The 21,156-nt window shown below is 35.3% G+C and overlaps 1 protein-coding gene across 1 annotated transcript in view; it reads right to left on the reverse strand.

Annotated features, from left to right (window-relative positions):
* Nucleotides 1–19,588, reverse strand: part of STPG2 (sperm tail PG-rich repeat containing 2) — a 141,812-nt gene extending 122,224 nt beyond the window's left edge. Inside the window, 3 exon segments of the mRNA XM_053922906.1 lie at nt 4,232–4,344; nt 19,151–19,287; nt 19,410–19,588. Coding sequence (XP_053778881.1) covers nt 4,232–4,344; nt 19,151–19,287; nt 19,410–19,417 — 258 coding nt within the window. The 5' untranslated portion in view covers nt 19,418–19,588.
* Nucleotides 19,589–21,156: the final 1,568 nt, after the last annotated feature.

A 21,156-nucleotide genomic window follows, 5' to 3' on the forward strand; every position in this document is an offset into this window, starting at 1 on the left:
TACAGCTGCAGAGTCTCATCTGCAGGATGAAGGCATGTACTGTATTAAAGGTCTTATTATTCAGCTCTAGTGAGAGGTATCAGTCAGATCAAAAATGAAGCTTAATGTGGACATCTATTCCTGGGCCTAGTTAATAAAAAAATATTAAAGAAACTATTTGGCTATACCCACAAAAAAGATCCCACATCTAGAATTATTCTCACGTACTAAAAAACAAGATCGTACCTACCAAGCAGAGAAAAATCAGAAACTGGAAAAGAACATGACCAGAAAAGGTAAGGAAATTTGTATTGACACTATGAAGTGAGAATCCTAAAAAACCATATGAACAGACAAGACTTACTAAGCTAACTATCTATTAAAGGATCAGAAGCCTGAACTTTGTAAAACTGACTCTTCTCCTCATTCTAATTCCATTATGCTCTTTTCTACTAAGCAACCTTCCTTTCAAAAACACTTAGCATGTTTCAGATATGCCAAGGGAAACAAAGTAAAAGTGATTTAGCCCACAACTGGGTAAAAGCTATAACGGCAAAAAGTATGCCCAACCCCCATCCTCGACTTTGGAGTGCTGGTGACAGCCACAATCAAAGTGGAACAACTATTAAGAGATACAGAGGACAAGAGAAATCCAAATTAGGGTTCACGGCTTCAAGTCCTAGATGTTCTACTTTATGAAGCTTCAAGTATTTTGTATTTTACAGAGGAGGTAGGCCCTCACAAGTACAACTGACATTTTAGATTCATTCAGATTTCACTGAAATCTCTAAATAATGTTTACTAAGTAATTGCTGATAGAAATTATATGCTTCCAACCAATGCTTCAAAAAAAATTTTAAAAATAAGTTGTTAAATGTTTGCATTAATTTCCAATAAGATTATCGCTTTAATTTTTACAGAATTAATAATACATAAACTATATCACATTATAAAAATGTTTCCTAATTAATCCATTTAAAATGAAATGGACTTTATTTCTTCAACAGTGTGATAAATTCATAGTTCTTGAACTTAAGTTTGAAATGGTTTGGCTTAAAACTACCAAAAAAAATCAGCAGCAATTGAATAAATAAATTATTAGTCATTTTTTTAAACCAAGGAAATCCATCTTCTTCTGGCATTTATTTATAGTTTTAAGAAGAAAAATAGAGATGACTAGAACTCTTTTTCCTTAGATCATTCATTACACAAAAAAGAAGTCGTAATTCCTTATTCTTGAAATCCAAGAAACATACCCAATTTAGAATAAAACAAAATTTGATCAAAATTGTACTTTATATTATCTCATACAGAATTGATTAAACCAGTATTAATATAAAATAATATTCCAACTTCCTGACACTTGTCATATTTAGCAAGTTTAAAGTCTACTTACTATATATTTCACTTCATTTGCCTCTTGGAATACTGGAGTTACACATAAGTTTTAGTACTGGAACTACTGGTAGAGCTAGCAAGGCCATACACCCATAAAATGTTAGTCTATGGGCCATGGAGTGGAAGCAGGAGTGACACTCCTAATGATGACACGTAATGACCCACTATCGAATTGTCTGCTTTTTGTCCTCTAAGCTCTAGGATTCTGGAAGTTTTAAGACCCCAGTGAGAAGCAACAGATGTTCCACTGGATTGGAAGTTGAAACCACCAACTGACCATTCCAAGCAAAAAGCAAAATAAGGAGGTTAGTGCATTGACTAAGGTGATTAACTTGACCAGGACTGAAAAACAGGACTATTAAAAGCCAAGGTGGGATGAAACCCAGGGTCAACTTGCAAAGCCTCCTCCCACTACAACAGCCAGTGAAAATGCTAAAAGCAAGTTTATTTAAAGGTGAAACAAGCCTGAGAATTAAGAGCTCAGGCTCCTTAGAACTGAACATTCTGATCACCCCACCAAGCTAAGAACACTACCAGATAAAGTCATTGTTGAAAAGATGGTGAACATGGAATGTGTAATGGAAAAACCTTAAGCTATCTATAGCCTCATGATCAGTTACAGAAATAAAACAAGTCCCTACCCATATTTCTTTGATTCCTACACCACTTTCTTTCACTTTCTAGCTCTTTCTCCCTTCTATTGTAAAATGGCAATACTAATAATGCTAAAATTTACTGAATGCTAACTATAGTCAGGCACTATTCTAGATGTTTACTGAAAGCTAACATGGTTAGTCCTTAGAAAGAGCCTACAAAGTTAGTATTTAACTGATGAGGAAACTAAGGCCCAAGGAGATTAAATGGTTAAGATTAAGTCTCATAGCTAGTAAGTGGCAGAAACAGATTTTGAATCTAGGCAGTCTAGCTCCAGAGCCTACATTCCTAACCACTTTTATAATATGTCATGTCATATTTACTATTTAATCTATAGGAGGCAGAATGTTGAAATAGAAATGTGAAAGAACAAGAGAAAAAATGGCTTTAACCTAGACCTCCAGGATTCATTTGGTAGTGACACTGAAATATCACCTCTGAAAGCAGTAGCTAGACATTAGTTTGGCTCCTTCTGGGAAGGTATACTTGAAAATTAGACAGAAAACAATTGCATTTTATAAATTACATACACATACACACATAAATATGAAGAATGGCTGTGTGTGTGTCGTGTGCATGAGAGAGAAGAGAACTCAGTAGTCAAGGGGTGAAATGTAATGGAAATCTATTGTTTTAATCTGTCCAGCATCTCATCTGTTACCTGCTAAAAACAGCATATTCGCAACCCTTGGGACAAATACCCACTTCCCATATTTTGTGGGATTTTTTAATTTTTTATTGAATTTATTGGGGTGACATTAGCTAATAAAATTATGTACATTTCAAGTATACAATTCTATAATATATCACCTGTATATTGTATTGTGTGTTCACTACCCAAAGTCAAATCACCTTCTATCACCATTTATCCCTATTCTACCACACACCACACCCCCTTTTCCTCTGATAATCACCATATTGTCTGTGTCTATGAGTTTGGGTTTTGTTTTGTTTTTTTGCTTTAATCCCGTCAACTTTTTCACCCAGCCCCCCAAAACCCTTCCCCTCTAACTTCTGTCTATTCTCTGTATCTATGATGTTAAGTGAAACATGCCTCTCAGAGAAAGACAAATATCATATGATTTCACTTATATGAACAAAATAAACAAACACCATGCTTTGCGGTTTTAGAGGAGCTTGCAAACACAGTATCTCCTATCCCAGGAACTACAGGTATTGTTCCATAATGAAACTGGATCAATCAGATTCTCCCTACTGGGAATTTGAATCTTCAGTGAAGTTACACATAAAAATGAAAGGAAGCAAAAAAGAGAAGTTAAGAAAGTTAAGTAGGAAAGAAGGAAGGAAGGAGTTCAAGAAGTATGTTATCTAATGGCAGTTCCCTGTTGAATGGTGCAGAAGTTCCTACTATTGAATTACTTCGAATTTTCTTAGTCCTACCCTTTCTTAAGACTTGACTGTTCAATTTTCCTGTAAGTCTATGGCCTACCCAAGTACCTTTCCTGTAAATCTTTAATTGTAAACCTAGTATTTATCTTTAAAAAAATCTGTTTCGTTGCTTATAAAGAGAAACTCCTGACAGAATGTTGCTATTATTAATTCAAGGAAGTCTAATGCAAAAATTAAGGTTTTAATAACTGCATCTGGGCCTTCAACAGGAGAGATAACAGTCAGTAGGGTCAGCTAAGAGTCATTAAGTAAAAATGCAATGTTTATGTTGAAAGAGTATAAGATGATATCCATGATTATAAAGATTATAAAGATTATAACAGGGGAGTTACATCCCCTGTTTTTGAACGTTAATGGACCATCAAAAATATTCTTGTCACACACCCTTGGGACTGTATAGAATTAGGAGACAGATGAGTCAATGGCAATAGCTCCATCTTTTCTGTATGGTATGCATGTCCTTGCTCTATTTCTATCCCTCATCTACATATCTTGACTATTTGTACAACTCATTCAATAGTTTTATTCTCTCATTCAAGAGTTTCAAGGACCATGAAGTATGTAACAATGTTTTATGCCTTGCAGAATATATGGAATAATAAAGAACACTCAACAAAAGAACCAACATTTAACACATTTACTTTCTCTAATTATAAAATGTAGATTGAAATGAGATGATAATATTAGGGGAATACAAAATATGACAATTGACCTAACAGTTTATTAAAGGAAGAAAGCATAATTTTTATTAACTTAGATCATTACAATATAATGACTATTATAAATTTACCTGTTTTTCTGAAATATTATAATGTCCTGGACCTGGAACAGTGTTCTCAGCATCAGAGGCAACAGTAAAAGTACTTTCTCTGGCAGTCAAAGAAAGGAATGGTGCATAGCCACCTATAAAAGTAAAAGCATATCACTGGTAGGTAAGATTCCAATGATTTCAGAGAAAAAGCACTCAAAATATATGAAATCATTTAGTAACCTCAATTGTTGATATAATGCTCTCAGAACTAATGGCTAACCACAGAGGTTGTTGTATTTTTTAAATTCTAATGTAAGAGCAGAATTTTTATTAATGTATATTAAATATAAGAACCTAGGTTACTAAAGAACTGAACTAACTAAACAACAGAAAAACAAAAACAAAATAAAAGGTTTTTTTTCTTTTAAGAAAACAAAAAGTCTTTTTTCTTCTAATCATATGTAGTTGGGATAAAAATGGCAGTTATATTTAGATAATACAGTATTTCCATCCTCAGAAGACAACTGTTTTGTATTTTGGAATAGCATCTTTTATTTGTAGAGAATAGCATATATAAATGTATAGAGGCCACTTAAGTAGAAATGATTTAAAGTGAGTTTAGAGCAAGTAATAAATAATGTCTCCTTGCTATGATACTTAATTAAAATTCAGTAAATATTTTTGATTGCCTGACCCTAAACAAAGGTTTATAAATCAAAGAAACAAATTTCATTAGAACAAGCAATCACTAACTTAGACAAACTTAGACAAAGAGTAGAAAGACTTAGTCTTCTGAAAGACTGATAAAAATTTTCAAGTGTGTATCAAGAAAATGAGTATAATTTAACCAACATAGATATTAAAGAATAAATGGAAGAGAACAGAGCAGGTATATTCAACAGAAATAAAAGAATGAAAATGAGGACTCAAAACTGTTAAGAATCTTACACACTAAAGGAAAGAACATGCTACGATGAAAATGTGTGCTGGCAATTAGAATAGTTTAAAATCTTGCTAATCTGGACTAATAATAAAAGATATTTATTTTAAAACTGGAAATAATGTGTTTCTTTTGAGGCCCACATGTATTCAATGTGACTGAAATCAAGAATTATTATTTGTGTTAGATACTGCAGCATAAAAAAGGTGGGTAAAATACAGACTTTACATTTTAAAAGCAGTAATCTATTGAAGCTTAAGAAAAGGACTAAAATAATTTAATAAGCAAAAATATCTTAAGTGCCAAAATGCTTAGAAGTTCAAAAGAAGGGAACTTCTCAACCATACTTAGGTGGTTAGGAAAAGCTTCATGAATGATGTCAAAACTCTAGGTGTTAAGTTAGTCATTGATGGTTTGAATAAGCTGTCCCAAAGCAAAACACACACACACACACACCCCACTTTTGCATAGTGACAAACACCACAAGGACAGAAACCCTTGAAAGGAAGCCAATTTTCATTTTGAAAAAGCAAGGGTTGTTCAGTAGAACTGAGAAACCCAGGAAACCAGCAAAATGTTCCAAATCAGGGTCAGGAACCAGAGAGCAATATATAGATTTCATTCCAAACACACTGATAACACACACAAACCACACTACAGATTATGTGAAGTCAATAGTGCAAACTACCAGAGAGTGTTCTTCTAAGAGGCAGGAAAATGTGTCCTACAAACAGGAAAAAGTCAGTGAAAACTCAGGAAAAGAAACAGATCTAGATGTGAGAACATGGAATTAACACATAAGAACATTAAAATATTTACCACAAACATTCTTCACATGCTCAACCAATGATTTCAGAGACAAAGCACTCAAAATATATAAAATCATTTAGTAACCTCGATTGTTGATACTATACTCTCAGAACTAATAGCATATTCTACCAGAAGGTAGAAGAAAGATGAACATGATGAGAAAACAAAGGGAAGACACTATTAAAAGACCCAAATCAAACTTCTAAAATAAAAAGTACCACTTTACAGGATTAACAGCAAATTTTATGTGGGTTAATAATATTTTTTCTCAATTCTTTTTTTAAATTTTTTAACTTTTTTAAATTGTTCAGTTACAGTTGTCCTCATTTTCCCCCATTACTCTCCACCACCATATCCTCCCCCATTTCCACATTCAATCCTCACCACCCCACCTTTGTCTTTGCCCATGGGTCCTTTATACATGTTACTTGACTCTTCCCTTTCTTTTCCCCATTGTCCTCCTTCCTCTCCCCCTCTGGTCACTGTCAGTTTGTTCTTTATTTCCATGTCTTCATTTATATTTTGCTAGCATGTTTGTTTTGTTGAGGAGGTTCCACTTATAGGTGAGATCATATGGTATTTGTCTTTCATTGCCTGGCTTATTTCACTTAGTACAATGCTCTCCAGTTCCATCCATTCAGTCATGAATGGTAAGAGTTCCATCTTTCTTTCTGCTGTGTAGTATTCCATTGTGTAAATGCACCATAGTTTTTGATCCATTCATTTATACAAGGTATTGAAACTAGAAACCAACCTCAAGGATAAAACTCAAAAACATTCAAATTCATAGAGACTGAATAGCACACTATCAAACAATGAATGAGTTAATAATGAGATCAAAGAAGAAATAAAAAAGTTTCTGGAAACAAATGAAAATGAACACACAACAGTCCAGAACCTATGGGACACAGCAAAGGCAGTCCTGAACGGGAAATTCATAGTGATACAGGCCTACCTAAAAAAGAAAGATTTCAAATAAATAACTTAACCCAACACCTATAATTTCTGGGGGAACAACAACAAACAAAGCCCAGAGCAAGTAGAAGGAAGGAAATAATCAAGATCAGAGCAGAATTAAATGACATAGAGACTAAAAGCACAATTCAAAGGATAAATAAATCCAGGAGCTGGTTCTTTGAAAAGATAAACAAAATCAACAAGCCTTTAAGCAGATTCATCAAGAAAAAAAAGAGAGAGGACCCAAATAAACAAAATCAGAAATGAAAGAAGAGAAATTACAAAGAAATACAAAGGATTGTAAGAAATTACTACAAACAACTATATGCCAAGAAATTTGAAAACCTACATGAAATGGAAAAATTCCTAGAAACATATAATCTTCCAAAATTCAATGAAGAAGAAGCAGAAAGCCTAAACTCCAAGCACATAAAAGCCCTAGGCTGGATGGTTTCACAGAATTATATAAAGTATTTAAGGAAGAGCTAACCCCAATCCTTCTCAAACTATTCCAAAAAAACCAAGAAAAGGGAAGACTCCCAAACTCTTTTTATGAGGCCAGTATCACCCTAATCTCCAAACCAGATGTAGACACATCAAAGAAAGAAAACTACAGACCAACACTACTGATGAACATAAACACTAAAACCCTTAACAAAATATTGGCAAACTGCATCCAGCAATACATTAAAAAGATCATACACCATGATCAAGTGGGATTCGTCTCAGGGATACAAAGATGGTACAATTTTCTCAATTCTTAGTCCCTTAAAAAAAATTGATGGTTTAAAGCAAAAATCATTTCAATTTACATAGCATAGGTAGAAGTAAAATGTATGGCCACCGTAGCACAAAGAGGGAGAGGAGTGAAATGTAAGCACACTGCCGTAAGGCTCACATACCATACATAAAGTGGTACAGTATTTTTGAACAAAACTTCAGAAAAAGCACAAAATAGAGACAAGCAATCAACTAGATGCAGAGTTCAAAACACTGCATATAAGGATGTTTAAGGAATTTAGTGAGGACCTCAACAACATTTTTTAAAAGTCCAGTCAGAAATGAAGGATACACTAATTAAAATAAAGAACAATTTACAGGGAATCAACAGAAGAGTGGATGAAGCCAAGAATCAAATCAGTGGTTTAGAATATAAGGAAGCAAAAAACAACCAATTAGAAGAGCAAGCCCTGGATGATGTGCCTCGGTGGATTGAGTCTGACCTGCAAACCACAAGGTCACTGGTTTGATTCCCAGTTGGGGCACATGCCTGGGTTGTGGGCCAAGTCCTGAGTTGGGGGCATGTGAGAGGTAATCAGTCGAAGTATCTCTCACACACCAATGCTTCTCTCCCTTTCTCCCTCCTTTCTCCTCTCTCTAAAAATAAATAAATAAAATCTTATGAAAAGAACAGCAAAAAGAGAAAAGAATCCAAAAAAATGAGACTAGTGTAAGGATCCTCTGGGACAACCTCAAGCATACCGACATTTGCATCATGGTTGTGCCAGATGGAAAAGAGAGAGGGCAAGAAATGGGCAACCTAGTTGAAAAAATGACAGAAAACTTCCCTAACTTGGTGAAGGAAATAGACATATGAGTCCAGGAAATGCAGAGTCCCAAACAAGATGAAACACATCAAGACACAACATAATTAAAATGCTAAAGGTTAAAACAAAGAAAAAAATCCTAAGAGCAGCAAGAGAAAAGCAGTTAATTACCTACAAGACAGCTCCCATTAAGACTCAGCTGATTTCTCCAAAGAAATTTTGCAGGCTAGAAGGGAGTGGCAAGAAATATTCAGTCATGAAAAGCAGAGTCTTACAACCAAGATTACTCTACTTTGCAAAGCTGTCATTTACAATCAAAGAACAGATTTAGTTAGAGCTTCCCAGACAAGAAAAAGCTAACGGAGTTCATCACCACCAAACCAGTATTATGTGAAATGTTGAAGAGTCTTCTTGAAGAGGAAGAAGATGAAAAATATGAACAACAAAATGACAATAAATGCATATATATCAACAATTGATTCTTAAAAACAAAATCAACAAACAAGCTGAAGAGAAACAGAAACATAGATACAGGGAACATTTTGATAGTTGTCAGATGAGATAGAGAGTCAGGGGGATGAAGGAAAAAAGTGAAGGGATTAAGAAGTATAAATAGGTAGTTACAGAGTAGTCACAGGGATATAAAATACAGCATAGGGAATAGAGTTGCCAAAGCACATATATGCATTACCCATGGACATGGTCAATGGCGTGGGGATGGCCTAAGGGAGTAGCGTGGCAGCTGGGTAGATGGAGGGAAGGAGGGGAAAGCTGGGACAAGTGTAATAGCATAAGCAATAAAATATACTTTATAAAAAATAATAATTAGGCATACATAAAGTTAATTAGAGTTTAAAAAGCATAAAGACACAGAGTTTCAAAATAACATGATGAAAAAAGATATATCATGCATCCATGAATCCGAGAAAGCAGTTATGACTATATTAAAATCAGACAAGGAATACCAGGGATAAGAGAGATATTTCATTATGATAAACGGGTCACTTCATCAAGAAGGTTTAATAATCTACATAGAAATGCAAAGAAGTACAATAATTGACATAAAAATCAAAATAGCACTTACCTATAGGGAAAAGGAAAAAGGTTATGATTGAAAAGGAAAGTTTAGCAATGTTACATTTCTTGACTTGAGTATTCACTTTTTAATCTATAAATTTATATTTTATATTTTCTGTGTATGTATTTCTCACAATTAAAAGTATATTTTAATCTCACATTTAAAAGTATATTTTTTCTAATTTAAGTTCCTGCAGACATTAAAGTATGTAAGATAGATATGAGAACTAAGATAAGAAAGTTAAGTTCAGGCTAGTTCTGAGGCTGCTGTTATCAGAACATGGCAGAAATTCTAACTGAATTTACCTAGAGAAATGTAAAATTAATTGCAAAATACTAAAATTTATATAAAAATACAAAAAACAAAATATACAATAGTCCCATTAATTCAAGACATTAAATCTTCATTGAAGTTTTCCAAAATTAATTATAATCTTTCATCAATGGCCTGAAAGTGTATATGAAATATTGAGTTCAAATAAAACTACAAAAATTGAAATGATTACACTGATAATCTCCATGAGAGAAGAGACTTCTCTGTCTTACTCATAGCTGTATACCTAATGATGACAGTTAGGGTGACACACTGCCCTAGTTTGCCCAGGAAATAGGACTTACAGTGTTAAAACCAGGACATATCCAGATCAAACAGGATGATTGCTCACCCCATCATAGTGCGCTACATATTAAACAATAAATGTATAATTAATAGGTGATATTCTAAATTACACCTTTAATCATTCACTCAAAAATACTGAATGCTTTATTATGTGTCAGAGAGAGATATTGAGGGTACAATAATGAATAAGCTAAAACCCTGGTCTCAAATAGTGGAGAAGCCAGACAAATAAGCAAATAATTACACCATCAACAGTGCTGCTCATAATTATGGTATAAAATATAGGCGATGACTGCTCTGGGAAATTAGAGTTGGTAGAGTGTAAAATTAGTTTTATGTGAGACATATGGATATATTGACATGTAAAGTGCCAACTACAAATAAAATAAGCTGTCAGGTAGAAAGAAATTAAGAATATAAAAGGTGAAAAGATTTGAAAAAAATAAGTTTAGTTTGGGATATATTGAGTTTGAGGTGCCAACAGCAGGTGATAACATCAAACTGGCGTGAAGCAATAAAAGTCCATTCTGAGAAAGAAGGTGGGCAGCATGTGATTAAAAATAAATTCTACCCCACAACTACCACCACAAAACAGAACAAAACAAAACAGAAAGCATTCTTCACATAAAAGCAAATTAGATCTTTGAACATATAGAGCAGTGATTTTTAACTTTTTCATCTCATAGCACACATAAACTAATTACTAAAGTTCTGCAACAAACCAAAAATATATTTTTTTGCTAATCTGACAAAAAATAGGTATACTTTTGAATTACACACCAGATGGCTATTGTTATGTTGGCTGTCACTAATTTTTCATTTGACAATCTAAGGGAAAAGAGGTCAGTATCTCTGACTTTTAAATTTTTAAAACATCTTGTGGTACACAACAGTTGAAAATTGCTCATATGGTGCAATCACACACATATTATTTATTTAAACTTAAAAGTATATAGATTGCACTCCCTGATGTGATCTCCCTAAATTCTGATTGGATAATAAGATAAAATCATTATTATTGGCATAAACACATAGGCATAAGTACAAGACCACAGACAGCTTATGCTTCTGTGGCAAATAAAGCTAACTCTTCCCCAATAAAAGAAAAAACCTGGGAAAGAATATGTTTAGGAGCTGGTATCACCCAGTCTAGATAACTAATATAAAACCAATACACCACTGGCTGGTGTGGCTCAGTTGGTTGGAGCATCATTGCCCAGTCAACCAAAAAGTCACAGATTCGATTCCATGCCTATGTTGCAGGTTCAGTGCCCACTCAGGGCTTGTACAAGAGGCAACCATTTGATGTTTCTCTCCAACTCTCTCTCCTTCCCTTCCCCTTTCTCTAAAATCAATAAATATATCCTCAGGTGAAGATGAAAAAAATACAGATGACTAATATACAGCTAAAATGGGATGCCATTTACTATGTAAATCAGGGGCGTCAAACCCATTTTCACCAGGAAACACATCAGCCTCACAGTTGCCTTCAAAGGGCTGAAATAATTTTAGGACTGTGTAAATGTAACTACTCCTTAACTGTTAAGGAGTTGAAATTACATTTGGCCCTTTGAAGGCAACCTCAAGGCTGATGTGGCCCCCGGCAAAAATGAATTTGACACCCCTGATGTAAATCAAGCTCAAAACCAATGAAATACTCCTTAGCACATTAACACTAGGAGTAGTCACATTATTTAAAAGATTATGTTTTTACCATATTTTATCAGGCAGGTTTTCTCTTGAGAAAATTTGCTTTGATGATTAAGACAAGCTTGCATCTCAGATAATTGTGAGAAAATCAGGAAGCTCTCCATAATCTGGAATTGGAATATCTGCTATCTCTCCGACTCATGAAATCAAAGCAGTTGATCCTTTCAGGCTGCAAATCCTGGGTAGAAAAGCCTCCCTGATCAAATGGCCAAAAGTCAAGACAACAAAGTTTGCAAATTAGGGCGGAAAGAATTTCCTGAGGAAAATGTGAAGATGACACATTGCAGGATTGACCAAGTAGGCCACAGTAAAAGGACAGTAGTACTTAAGAAAGAGAAATGCTGGGAATAAAGAGGAAGATCCTCTTTATTCAGGCAGAGCAGCAAAAAGGAAAAAGTACTAAAGAAATGAGGAAAGCTGAAGAAACATCTTGGACAACATGAAGCATAACAACACCTGCATCATGAGAATACCAGGAGAAGAGAGTGAGCAAGGGATCAAGAACCTATCTGAAGAAATAATGACAGAAAACTTCCATAATCTAGTGACAGAAAAAGCTGCACAAGTCCAGGAAGCTCAAAGAGTCCCAAACATGTTGGACCTAAAGAGGACCACACCAAGACACATCATAATTAAAATGACAAGGCTTAAAGATAAGAAGAAAATCCTAAAAGCTGCAAGAGAAAAGCAGGTAGTTACCTACAAAGATTCACCAATTAGACTGTCATCTGGTTACTCATCAGACACATTTCAGGCCAGAAGGGAGTGGCATAAAGTATTCAAGGTGATGAAAAGCAAGGAACTACAACCAAGGCTACTTTACCCAACATGGCTACTTTACCCATCATTTAAAATCAAAGAAATAAGGAGCTTCCCAGACAGGAAAAACCTAAAGGAGTTTGTTAACACCAAACCAGTACAGCAACAGATGTTAAATGGCTTGCTTTAAGAAGAAGAATAAAAAGAGGAAGAGAAAAAAACAGAGGAATACAGTCTAACAATCTAATGGCACTACATATGTATCTATAAATAATCACTTTAAATGTAAATGGCTTAAATGCTCCAACCAGAAGACACAGGGTAGCTGAATGGATAAGAAAACAAGACCCACATACGTGCTTCCTCCAAGAAACCCATCTCAGATCAAAAGATACACACAGACTAAAAGTAAAGGGTTGGAAAAAGATATTTCATGCAAATGGAAAAGAAAAAAAGAAGCTGGGGTAGCAGTACTTATATCTGAAAAAATAGACTTTAAAACCAAGGCTATAGTAAGAGACAAAGAAGGACACTACATAATGATAAAGAAAAAATCCATCAAGAGGATATAACCCTAGTAAACATTTATGCACCCAACATAGGAGCACTTAAATATATAAAGCAAGTCTTGTAGGAAATAAAGAGATCAATAGAAATACAGTCATAGTTGGGGATTTTAACACCCCATTAACTTCAACAGACAGATCTTCCAGGCAGAAAATCAACAAGGGGACAGTGGCCTGAAATGACACACTAGATCAATGGATTTAACTGATATCTTTAGAGCATTTCACCCCAAAAGAACAGAATATACATACTTTTCAAATGCACATGGAACATTTTCTAGGATGGGCCACATTCTAGGACACAAAACAAGCCTCAATAAATTTGAGAAGACTGAAATCATATCAAGCATCTTCACTGACTACAATACTATGAAACTAGAAATCAATCACAAGTAGAACACTGAAAAACACACAAAGACATGGAAGCTGAATAACGTTGTTAAACAATGAATGGGTCAACAACAAGACCAAGGAAGAAATCAAAAGGTACCTTGGAACAAATGAAAATGAGGACACAATAATCTAAAACCTGTGGGACACTGGGAAAGCGATCCTAAGAAGCAAACTCATAACATTATAGGCCTATCTCAAGAAAACAAGAAAAAGCTCAAATAACCAATCTAACATCACACTTAAAGAAACTTGAAAAGCAACAACAAACAAAGCCCTAATTGAGTAGAAGGAAGGAAATAATTAATATGAGAACAGAAATAAATGAAATAGAGTCTAATAAAATGATACAAAAGATCAATGAATCCAAGAGCTGGTTCTTTGAAATGATAAACAAGATTGAAAAACCTTTAAATAGGCTCTTCAAGAAAAAAAGAGAAATGACCCAAATAAATAAAATCAGAAATGAAGGAGAAGATATAATAACTGACATCAAAGAAATATAAAGGATTTCAAGAGAATATTATGAACAATGATATGCCAACAAACTGGACAAACTGGATGAAATGGATAAATTCCTCAAAATATCTAATCTTCCAAAACTAAATCAGGAAGAATCAGAGAATCTGAATAGACAGATGACACCAAATGGAACTGAAGCAGTAATCAAAAAACTCCCAAAAAACAAAAGCCCTAGACTGGGTGGCTTCATGGGTGAATTTTACCAAATGTTCTGAGAACTAACACTTCTTCTTCTCAAACTACATAAAATTCAAGAGAAGGGAAGGCTCCCAAACTCATTTTATGAGGCCAGGTTTATCCTAATTCCAAAACCACATAAAGACACTACAAAAAAAGAAACTTATAGGACAATATCCCTGATGAATATAGATGCTAAAATCCTCAAATATGCAGAGGTATACACAGCTATTTCAATTAAGGGTCAGGTAGTATATAGTCAATAATATTGTAATAACTATGTATGGTGCCAGGTGGGTACTGGAAATATTGGGGGGAGGGACACTTTGTAAAATATATGATTATCTAACCACTATGCTGTACAACTGAATCTAATACAAAATAATATTGAATGTAAACTATAATTTTAAAAAAGGGTCAGGTAGATTTTGTAGAGTATAATGTAGGAGGAGCCGATGATGGGAGTTTATATAATTGTTACCTAGAATTACAGAAGATGGGAAGAACTTAGAACAGTGATTTTCAACTTGTGTGATGCAAGAAATTTTAAAACATGCAATATATGACTATTTACTCAGGGGTACTGACCTCTTTTCCCTTAGATTGTCAAATAAAAAAAAATGACAACAGCAACACACAATATCCATCTGGTGTGAATGAATGAAAATTATACCTATATTGTTGTCAGATTGGCAAAAAATATATTTTTGGTGTCCCACAGAATTTTAGTAATTAGTTTATGTGTGCCATGAGATGAAAAAGGTTGAAAATACCTGCCTTAGAGTATTAGATCTTCAAATGAAAGAAACAAATACTCTATTTTTTGTTTTCTGTTTGTACTTTTTCTTTTGATGTCTTTTTTATTTAATCTTTATTGTATTTTTCCATTACCATTTAGTGCCATTATACCTCCCTCCCTTAGCAATCACCACACTGTTGTCCATATCCATGAGTCCTTTTTCCTTTTTGCTCAATCCCTACACCCCACAACCTCCCCCCTCAACTGTCATCCTGCTCTTTATCTATGAGTCTGTCACTATTTTCCATGTTAGTTTAGTTTGTTCATTAGATTCCACATATAAGTGCAATCATATGGTATTTGTCTTTCTCTGGCTGGCTTATTTCACTTAGCATAATGTTGTCCAAGTCCATCCACTGTGGCAAAGGGTAAATTTTTCTTCTTTTTTACTGCCAAGTAGTATTCCATTGTGTAAATGTCCCATACTTGTTTTATCCACTTATCTACTGATGGGATCATGGGCTGTTTCCATATCTTGGTGATTATAAATAATGCTGCAGTGAACATAGGGGTCCTTATGTTCTTTTTAATTAGTGTTTTGGGTTCCTTAGATATATTCCCAGAAATAGGATAGCTGGGTCAAAAGGCAGGTCCATTTTTCAGGTATCTCCATAATATTTTCCACAGTGACTGCACCAGTCTGCATTCCCAGCAACAGTGCAAAAGGGTTCCTCTTTCTCCACATCCTCTCCAGCACTTGTTGTTTGTTGATTTATTGATAAACATTCTGACAGGTGTCTGATGATATCTCATTGTGGTTTTAATTTGCATTTCTCTGGTGATTAGAGATGTTGAGCATCTTTTCATATGTCTATCGGCCATCTGTATGTCCTCTTTGGAGGAGTGTCTATTCAGGTCCTTTGCCCATTTTTTGATTGGATAGTTTGGTTTTTTGATGATGAGTTTTGTAAGTTCTTTATAAATTTTGCATATTAACCCCTTATTAGATGTATCAGCAAATATGTTTTTCCATTCTGTGGGTTGTCTTTTTATTTTGTTGATGATTTCCTTTGATATGCAAAAGCTTTTTAGTTTGATGTAGTCCCATTTGTGTGTGTGTATATATATATATATATATATATATATATATATATATATATATATATATATATTTGTTTCCCTTGTCTGGGGAAATATATTCAACAAAATATTGCTATGAGTAATGCCCAAGATTTTGCTACCTATGTTTCCTTCTATAATTTTTTATGGCCTTGGATTTAACATTTAAGTCTTTGATTCATTTTGAACTTATTCCTGCATGTGATATAAGAAAGTAATCTAGTTTCATTTTTCTGTATCTATCTGTCTAGTTTTCTCACCATCATTTATTGATTAAACTATTTTTTGCCGATTTTATGTGCTTGCTTCTTCTGTCAAATATTAATTGATTATAAAACTGTGGGTTTATTTCTAAGGTCTCTATTCTGTTCCAATGATCTATGTCTGTTTTTATGACAGTACCATGCTGTTTTGATCACTATGGCCTTAAAGTATAGTTTCATATTAGGTGGCATGATTCCTCCTACTCTGTTCTTCTTTCTCACGATCACTGTTGTCATGTGAGGCCTTTTGTGATTCCATATAAATTTTTGAAATATTTGTTCTAGTTCTGTGAAATACATCATTGGAATCTTGATAGGAATTGCATTGAATCTATACATTGCTTTGGAAAGTATGGACATTTTAATGATGTTAATTCTTCCTACCCATGAACATGGTATCTCATTTGTATCTTCTTCAATTTCTTTCTTCAGTGTCTTACAGTTTTCCAAGTACAGGTCTTTTACATCCTTGGTTAGGTTTATTCCTAGGTATTTATTCTTTTTGAAGCAATTGTGAATGGGATCATTTCCCTAATTTCGTTATTACTTCATTATTGGCATGTAAAAATGCAACTGATTTCTGGATATTAATCTTGTATCCTTCTACTTTGCTAAATTCATTAATCTGTTCCAGTAGTTTCTTGGTGGAATCTTTGGGGTTCTTTATGTACAGGATCATGTCATCTGCAAATAAAGACAGTTTTAGTTCTTCCCTTCCAATTTGGATGCCTTTTATTTCTTCTTCTTGTCTGAGTGCTGTGACTAGGACTTCCAGTACTATGCTGAACAACAGATGTACAAGCAGACATACCTATCCTATTCCCAGTCTTAATGGGGAATGAATGTAGTGTTTGCCCATTGAGTATGATGCTGGCAGTGGGTTGTCATATATGGCTTTTATTATGTTCAGGTGCATTTCCTCTAATCCAACTTTGCTGAGAGCTTTTATCATAAATTGATGCTGGATTTTATCAAATGTTTTTTCAGCATCTATTGATATGATCATATGATTTTTATGCTTGATTTTGTTTATGTGGTGAATCACATTTTTTGATTTGCGAATGTTATACCAACCTTGCATTCTGGAATAAATCCCACTTGATCATGGAATATGGTTTTTGATGCATTGCTATATTCTGTTTGCTAATATTTTGTTTTGAAGATTTTAGTGTCTATGTTCATCAGCGATATTGTCCTATAAGTTTCTTTTTTTGTAGTGTCATTATGTGGTTTTGGAATTAGGATAAACCTGGCCTCATAAAATGAGTTTGGGAGCCTTCCCTTCTCTTGAATTTTATGTAGTTTGAGAAGAAGTGTTAGTTCTCAGAACGTTTGGTAAAATTCACCCACGAAGCCATCCAGTCTAGGGCTTTTGTTTTTTGGGAGTTTTTTGATTACTGCTTCAGTTCCATTTGGTGTCATCTGTCTATTCAGATTCTCTGATTCTTCTTGATCTAGTTTTGGAATATTGTATGTTCCTAGCAATTTATCCATTTCATCCAGGTTATCCAGAAATTAAAACTTTTAAAGAAGACTACGAGGGGTTGGTTAGAGAGAGAAGAAAAATTATTCTCTGATTCAGCATGTTACAAATTTTTATTACTCCTAACCATTTCAGGCACTGTTCCAAAATAATACTTGGAAAAGGAACCAGGAAAAAATAATGATACAAACTACAAGAAGATGAAACATTTTTAAAAAGCAAGTGGTCAGTTGTACCAAAATAAAATAATGCTTGAAAGCATAAATGTAAGCATTTTGGATGGTCATTGGTGGATAGTGAATCATTTGGGAGTTAATGCTTGTAACAACTCAACTGCATTAAAGACAGACATAATAAACTCCAGCAATACTGATATCGCTATCAAATGCCAAAAAGCAGTAAAATTCAAAATTAAAATGATGACAAATGACAAATTATACTCTACCCAAAGAAACCTGAATGAACCTAATGCACTAATCTGATCAGTCATGTCACCAAAGTAATGGATCCTGGCATATGTTTAAAAATACAGATATAGTGTAGGAATCGGCAAAATGCAGGTTAACAGGGAACAAAGTTTACTTCAGGTGGTACTAAAATCCCCAAAATCAGTAGATTGGGGAAAGCAGAAAGCAAATTGGAAATATTTATTAAATTCCCCCTAAGTCACTAACAGCACACAAAAAGAGGAGAGTGAATAATTATTTAAATTATCCATTCCCAGTCCATCTCTCAAGAGTATAGCTTTTCTTTACAGAATATAAGATAAAGGAGCCTTCTTTGAGTATGTTCAGAGCACATAAGTTTGGTCAGATAAGAGGTATCTCTCTGAAAAAGATACATGATATTGCAAAAGAGAAATATAAAAGCTAGATTTTAGTAAATAAATGCATCTCTGGCTAATGGTAGGGAAGGTGAGCGAGGCAGACAGGGCTACAGTGAAGAGAGACAGTAGGAGGTAAGAAGTACGCAGCATGTGGAGACTCATACAGGCAATAGAGCCAGAAAATCAAAACCTTAGATCTAATCTGTCCAGTTGAAAGCATGATCTAGACAAACACTGTAGAGTCAAAAGTCCTACCCATATGCTTTCTACCCTTGAGAAATGGGGCAAATGGTTTTACTAGTTCCTACCTGTAAAGTAACATAGTATTTTCCAACTACTTCATATTTTTACTTACAAAGTGGTACTATTACGTTTAACTCACAGGCACACAGAAGTGGAGCAGGAAGAAAGTGAGGTGCCCGTCACAGAAGACTTGCTTTTCCTCACATCTTACCTGTTGCCTGCTGCTTCAGGAAAGGTACCTGGTAGGATCCAGGACCCACGTGATCCTCAGTGCCGCCACCTTCAGCAAATCTGAGCACTCGAGGAGCCCGATCATACATAATGGCAGGAGGGGTTGGAAGGAGGCAGCTGAAAAGGATAAAAACAACAGAGCTAGAGGAGATGTGGAGCAAAATGAAGCCGACAACAGTCTGAGTTAGGGGGCAGAACTTCCATGAACGGAGGAGTAGCGTGGGGGGCTATCACCGCACCTGCTCATAGGTGTCAGATTTACCCCAGGTAGATTTCTAGCCCAGTGGTAACCTGGAAGAGAGCCGGACCAGAGACAAGACACCTCATGCAATCGTCTGTTCACAAGCTGAAAGCTGTGGCGCCACAGCCAGAGGAAGATTTAAAGACTAGCCTTCCACCCTGGTGCTTCCGGCCCTGACTTCACCCCGAGAGCGTCTGCGGGAGAAGCTGATTTTCTCTTTCTCTGCCCGGCCCTCGGAGCATGCGCACTGAGTACTGAGACTTCCCTGCTTCTCCGCCCTGCGCTCTCTAAAGTAGGCCGGCTGCGGGAGGTCCTGGACTGGGAAGAAAAGCTCTAGGAAAGGAGTTAAAGGGGGGTAGGGCTAACTTGACTGTGATGCATTTCCCTCATAAATGAATCAGGGCGAACGGGAAGAGACTAGCAAAAACTGAATGAAAAAGCAACGAATCAGCGCGAAGTAGAGTCTTGGGTCGGCAAGCTCAACCCCTACTCCTAATATACAGCTACACTCACACTCCCAGAGGAAAAGTACTTCTGATTTTATCCCATAAATAATTCAGACTGCGCTAAGAGAAACCCACAATGTGCAGATGACAACAAACAGGGCGGGGGTGGGGAGAAGCTCACCAAGAGAAGCAAAGCAACAGAACGCTGCTTCTGTTGTTAGGTTCCAGGCAACAGCAGCATTCATTCGCCACTGTTTATAAAACAAGGCAAAGGCCTGGCGAAAGCGCAGTCCACCCCACTAAACCAATGGGTCTATTACCCTTAAGCAAAAGGAACCTTAAAGGTCTTGAGCCTATTTCAGAACCCACCTCAAAGTTATCTCACGACTGTCTTTTTAGCAAGGATCATCCAGATTCTAATTGTCCTTTTAAGGATTTAAACAAATCCTACCTTCACCAGGCCTTACCTCAAAGGAGCTACAGTACTTAAATTTGTTCCTGTTATAAATTTTTGCAGTATTTATACTTTAGAACACGATTTGATACACAATCTGTGGGTCATTTATTGTAGCTTAATTGTTTCATATATGTTAGAATGCTCTCTGTACAAGGCTATATGTTTCTCAAGAATATATCTGTAGTGTCATTTCCCCCTACTAAATAGCTAGCTGAATAATCATTTCTTCACTTAAAAAATCACTTATTGGCATATGCTATAGGTTCAGTACCAGCTAGGTCACAGGGATACAAAAATACAAGAAAGTCCCCCATCCTCGGGTGTTCTGTATCTAATGGAGAAAGAGACGTACCATCCATAACAAGAGGTGGCAAGAGGGATGTATACAGTGATGAGAAAAGAAAGATTGCAGTACTTTGGAAAACAACTCTTCCTACCAAGAAACTACATATTGATCAGTGATTCTTTCTCACTGACTTCAATGTTTGCATCCTTACTGAAACCCTCAGAGTTTTTTCAAGGTTATTGAAGCTGTACTTTCCCAAGCTGCTATACTGAGATATAGGATACAATTACTACTAGACTTTATGATACAAAGAAAGAGAAGAATTATAGAGGTTAAAGGAGAAAAATCTATATGCTGTAGAGGGGATCCAACAGTACTTGTAAATTAGCCTTCTGTTGGACATCATCGGCCATTAACTCAAACAAGAATATAAATCCAGAAAGGAAATTCAAGTCTAGGTCATCAACCCTGTAGGCACTGGCACAGGTGTTTACATCCTCCTTCTGACTCTTCTTTGCTGCAATAGCCTAGATTTAACAGGGATAGAATTGGGTTT

Source organism: Desmodus rotundus, chromosome 4 (assembly GCF_022682495.2).
Source record: "Desmodus rotundus isolate HL8 chromosome 4, HLdesRot8A.1, whole genome shotgun sequence".
NCBI classification, from domain to species: domain Eukaryota; kingdom Metazoa; phylum Chordata; class Mammalia; order Chiroptera; family Phyllostomidae; genus Desmodus; species Desmodus rotundus.